The 6,000-nt window shown below is 39.3% G+C and overlaps 1 protein-coding gene across 1 annotated transcript in view; it reads right to left on the reverse strand.

Annotated features, from left to right (window-relative positions):
• The window catches only part of LOC105428368 (U6 snRNA phosphodiesterase 1), a 171,792-nt gene extending 165,792 nt beyond the window's left edge, over positions 1 to 6,000 (reverse strand). Inside the window, exon 1 of the mRNA XM_089072969.1 lies at positions 5,947 to 6,000. Coding sequence (XP_088929095.1) covers positions 5,947 to 5,985 — 39 coding nt within the window. The 5' untranslated portion in view covers positions 5,986 to 6,000. The remainder of the gene's footprint in view (positions 1 to 5,946) is intronic.

The following is a 6,000-nucleotide window of genomic DNA, read 5'->3' on the forward strand; positions in this document are numbered from 1 at the left end:
TCCGCAACTCTATCAACATTTTTGCATTTAATTACAACTGAATTTTAGGTGAAATTATAAAATCTTTATGGAAGCACTTCGCTTCTCCCGTTATATTAAATTATTCCCATGAAACATTCGCTTTAAAGAAACACGCAAAACACCAAGTAAACACCAGATGTAAATACTACATCTTATAACTAAGTGTATTTTACTATATCTATATTTATTATTATTATTACATTATTCCACCGTTACTTATTTAAAACAATTTCGTTGAAGTAAAAATTTGATCAGATGCAGATGTGAAAATAATTCCGTTGGGCTATCAAAATAATTATGCTTAAACATGATGATGATCACGTTGAAAAATTTTGATGGCTCAACAAAATTATTTTCAGATCTCTGTATTTTGCCAATTTTTATACTTCGATAAAACTATTCTTTCCGTGCACTATATATATATATATATCATATATCAGATATATTTTTAACTATGGCTAGCAAAAAGCGTCAAGCATAAGCGCGTAGCAACCATGGCGTGTCACACGTGACACCCGTTACAGTCAAAAATTAAAATGATCCCAACGTTCCCTCTGACTTCTCGCTGGCTCCAGGGGGTGGTCGCAACCCTCTCGCTTGTGCGAGCACTCGTTTCTACTGATATATATCGGGTGTGAAGAGCCTCGGGATACTTGAGCGACGTCTTGGTGCTAACCCCTCGGCGCTCGGCGAACCGAAACGACCCCTCTTGTACGACCTTCTGCCCCTCCGGCAGCGCGCTCCCTCTCCTCCTCGCGCCCCCCATTCTCGCATCCTGAAATTTATTACACTTTGCTTCTCGCACTGCGCCTCGCTCTTCGTGGCACATTTATTCCGAGTGCATTATCATACGAGCGCGCGCACGCACGCACGTATGGGTGTGCGTGCGTGAATGCTTTAATAAATATAAACGTGTGACGTGATGTAAATGATGGAGAGTGTCGTCAAGCGATTGGGAAAAGGGATGTTTTCACCCCGCTGTTATTTACGCAGTACGCTCGTGTACTATCGTCTTTAAGAGAGAGAATTGCCTTGCAAATCGGTCGCGATATTTTCATGCAAGTAATGCTGCAATCTAATATGTAAGTTGATGAAGGTATTAGTTTCTTGCTTGCTCGCTTGGTTACTTACTTGGTTGTTGTTAAAATCTTGCTTTAACAAAGGGCAAAAGATACAAAAATATCCATCTATTTTCACGTATTGCAAAATTACATCGATTTCTTTAGATTTACTAGATTTCCTTAATTTTAGCATAGATATTCTTAAATTTTCTATGAAATTTTCCCTCTGACGAACAGGTCCGATTGTCAGGGATTGCATATTAAATTTCAACCATTATTTGCGGGTGAATTCAACCTGCTCCCTCTCGGCACAATAAATTGTCGGTATCCGGAGGCGAAAGGCGGAGAGGGAGGCGACAAGGGTCTGATGGTCTCCCAAAAAGTGTTTCGAAATGGCAAAGCGCCCCACTTCACTCGTGGGGATTCAAAGATCCGAGACCTAGAACACTCCGTCCTTGAAAATACATCGTTTGACAAAAATTTCTAACTTATATTTTGAAATTTCTATTATTCCATACTATTTCACGAGTCGAAAATTTCGTGCAAATTATCAGAATTGATTCCTGAAATAATTCTAATTTTCGACATTTAAAAATGCCGAAGCTTTTTTCGTCTTTAAAGATTGTATTTTGCACGAATGAGACAGATGATTTTGTATAAAACAAATTAACGAAACTTATATCTAAAAATTCCTATTTGATTATAACACCGCCTGACACAAAGTGACTTGAGAAGTTTCGCGGCTATCAGAAATATCAAGAAATACCCTCTAGAGTTCTTCGCGCGAATACCGAAAAACTTGGGCGAGGATTCGCGAAACTTTTCGACAATTTCGATATAACGATCGTTTAATGGAACTGTAGAACTCGGAGCTTAACGCAAGAAGGCGGTGAATACTAACTACTGTTAAATTGGCAGTTTAGCCAGACGCCGGGTTAAGCTCTATATATATCGGCTCCGGACTAACTCGATGTAATGTCCCCCGACCGAGCACACAATTGCAGCTTGCCAGCGTGACTGTTGGCAATGCGACGACTCAAGGCTGGATCCACGTGGCCCGATATGCGTTCTCGTTTATCCCAAAAGAGTAGTTTCATGCAAGGTCGTGCTGGGAATAAAGAAAAGACGACGCGAGACAAATTATGCGATATTAAATATATCCGCAACGTTAAGCCGCAAATTTTTTAACGTCTTTCTCTCCTTTTTAAATTAGAAAGCACACTCTGTCTACAGTCTACGTTTTTTGAAATTTAATTCTTAAAACTGTTAGACTTTAAATTATCTACGAATTAAAAACGATCTCTCTGTCGGCACGTCGATGAAAAAAAAAAATATGTTCTCTCTCATTTATTAATTTGTATATTACAAAATTGAAGAGAAAAGTATTTATGTACTGTATTTCTGTGAGAAGCACTTTTCGGAAAACGCAGCGATCGTAATTGAAACTGTCACTCGCTGTATATCGAGGAGTAAGAGGGATCAGCCATACACGCGATCGCTTTTGATCCTTCGATCAGACGCGTGCACGCGTCATCCCTCGGATGCAGGGGAGGATGCCGGAATGGTACACATCGTTAGCATACTGATCTCAGGCACACCCACCCTCTATCCGCCGCTTTCGTCTCCGAAAATCCCGCAAATCTCCAACCCGAAACATGCATACGCGCGTGAATTTCGCCCTTGACTTCGTACTTCCGAAAGAATGCTATAAATTTTTGCTGCCAGTCATATAAGAAAATATAAAGCTTTATAATGCTGTTCCAAATTCCTAAAATTATATCGTTTCCACGGTACTATAAAAATTTGCAGCACGACAATCATAGAATATAATATTAAAAAAAAAAAAAAAAAAAAAAATGAAGAACACATCTCTCCTCGCATCTTTTTAAATAAATTAACACATCGCGCATGTGAAAAATATCACGCGCATAATAATCCATAAAACTGAAAAAGTTAAATAATATTAATTGGAAATGTTACTTCGCGAGATCTCGCTTTATAACACGTTCATGGTTCTTCTACGTGGTGGCATCGTTTTACTTTAAATTATATTAATAGATTTGTATGAATTTGATCAAAATGCAATTAGCAAATGGACCGACTCCACGTTTAGAACACGCGAAAGCTAGCTCGAGTAACGTGGGGTTAATAAAAAAAATTAAAAAAAAAAAATAAAGAGAGAGAGAGAAAGAGAGAGAGAGAGAGAGAGAGAGAACTCAACGGTATCGAGTTATACCTGCCCGCCGCAGGGATATGCAACCAACCGAACCCCGCGAGAATCGACATGTGCGGAGGACGACGACGATGACGACGAGGAAGAGCAGCGCGCGTGCCACCGCGTAACAAACATCGGATGCACGAGAGGGGGGCCTGACAGCACCGTCAGTCGACGGCGGTGGTTGCTCCTCTAAGGGGGGAGGAGGGGGAATCGAGGGGGCCGGGGCAGGCAGCAGGGGGTACGAAAGCGGGGAATGGATGGATGGGCGAGTTGTGAGTTATCAGGGGCGGACAGGCTCGTGCGGCTCTACTACCCCCGCGACTGCGGGCTGCGGGCTGCGAGGGGGCGCGACGGAAGCGTGGTAGTTCTGGCCTGGTGCTACCCGCATCCACCGGGGATGGCGGTGGGATGGGGTGATCGATATGCCGTACCGTCGCCAGTGCCACACACCACGCCACGCGTACATTCCGCTTCAGCGACAACGTAAGGAGGAGATAGTTATCGGGGATGCGATTGTTTCGGAAGGAGATGGGGGGGGAGACGTGCTCTCGGCAGAGGGGTGGCATCCTGTTTCTATCCGGCATTCCGCGTTAAGTATTTTAAAGTATTCGCATCGAGGGATAATCACTTTTATTTAATCGCGGTTTGAAGAAGCCATATGAGATTTTATCAAGCTTCGGAAGTGATAGAAGTATAAATTACGATAATTGAGAGTACGCCTCAAATATTTCACATGTTATATACAACAATTTGTAAAAGTTCCTTTTACTATATAAATATTAACCCATTGATTTAATGCTTCAAGCAATAACAACTTATGTTAATGCGATATGTTAAGTCAGTAATTCGTCAAGCATACACATTTTCCCTTATGATTATCAAATTAATAATTCATTAAGCAGCAACATCAAAAAAGTTATAAACAATATCGTTTGCTTTTTTCATTAGAGAATACGCGGGAATAAGTTTCCTCCGGTCTACGGACCTACGTAAAAAGTAAAGAAATAAAAATCATTAATTCCCACCAACATATTTATCCTTGGAGCGTAAATAAAAAAAATTAAAAAAAAAAAAAAATAAAAAAAAATAAAAATAAAAAAAAAAAGAAAACTAACGTTTCTAAATCGCACAGGCTGCTATCGCTATTCTAGATGCTATCGTTTATCTCGCGTACTGTACGACGCGTGGCCGTTCGTACAGGGTGAAAAGCATCGGCGAACGGAGGCGAGGGGGTGGGCCGGGGGGTAGTTTCGAAGCGATCAGAACTACGGGGCCGCTCCGTTCGTCCCTCGGCATCGACGCCACCCTGCCTGCACCCCGGATCGCTCTAGTTCGACACGTATAGATGCGCGCGCGCACACACACACACACAAAAACCACACGTACGTACAAATATATATATACAGGCACACAGCCATGCACGCGAAAGAGCGGACGCCTCTCGCTTCCATTCCGTCGTTTTCTGGGTTAAGTAGAACATCCTGCGGGACGTCGCCGTCGACGTCGGCGTCGTCGCGCGATGTGTCCGTACCGATACACGATTGTAGGTATATACAAGTACATATGTACACGGGGTGTCTCGAAAGTTGTGCGTTCTCCGTGAGACCACCGTGAGACCTCGAGCCAATTCTTCCTGACTTTCCTCGGCAAGATAGGGAAAAGTCATTGGTCGGTAGCTTCTTCCTTTCGTTTCCTTTCGCTTCCATATTTATCGATTTGATACAAATAACCGGAAAGATCCCAAAAGATCGTGGCTCTAATTAAAAATATTCGTCAGGAAGTCTGCTTAAAATTAACGCGAGTCTCTAACGATGTGAAATAATAAATGATTTATTCGAAGTAGAAAAGATTTACTGGCACGTTTGAAAAAAATTGATTATTGCACATAATAATAATCAATGGATAATTTATAATCGATCTTTTTCTAGAGAAATATGAACTTTTATATTATATATTTTTAAATTAACTTTCTTCATTTTATATATTTAAATTAATATTTTTTTCCTTTTTCTCTCCCCCTCCTCTCTCACTTTTCAACAATTATTTATTACAATTTAAAAACAAACAAACAAAATGTCATTGTTTCTAATATAACAAATACATTGAATTTAATGTTTTATTATTCTAACTATATAAGACATTTATATAAGACATTTACATCTTAGATTCCAATAGGAAAACATTTATGAAATTATATAATTCTTGCATGAATTTTATGTTATTAAGTATTTAGAAATATTGATTTTTTTATAAAACATTTTGCTCAATTAATTTCAACATAATATTTCAATAAAACAATAACAATATAATAAATTTATCTTATAATTAGCACAATCGTTACGAAATTTTTTGTTTATTTATGATGTCATTTTTATGCAATGTTTATACGTTTTACCTATTGGGAATCATTCATCTAGAATTATCATGAAAATTTTAAAGCATTTAAAAATTCGGCAAGATATTAAATCTAAAAATAATTTTGTTTGACCAAAATAATTATGGGACGTTCAAAGTTGTGCTACAATATCACAAATGTTTATAGTGCTATCATCATATTTAAGTGGCCTACATATGTAATTATTTTGATGGCCAACGAAATTATTTGCAGATCTGTATCTGGCTAATTTTCAGTAAAAATGTTCCTACCGTGTAAGCACTAATGATGAAATGTGTCTTAATTAACATATCCCGAATGTCCAG

This window comes from Pogonomyrmex barbatus, unplaced genomic scaffold (genome assembly GCF_055798465.1).
Source record: "Pogonomyrmex barbatus isolate J1 unplaced genomic scaffold, ASM5579846v1 scaffold14, whole genome shotgun sequence".
NCBI classification, from domain to species: Eukaryota; Metazoa; Arthropoda; class Insecta; order Hymenoptera; family Formicidae; genus Pogonomyrmex; species Pogonomyrmex barbatus.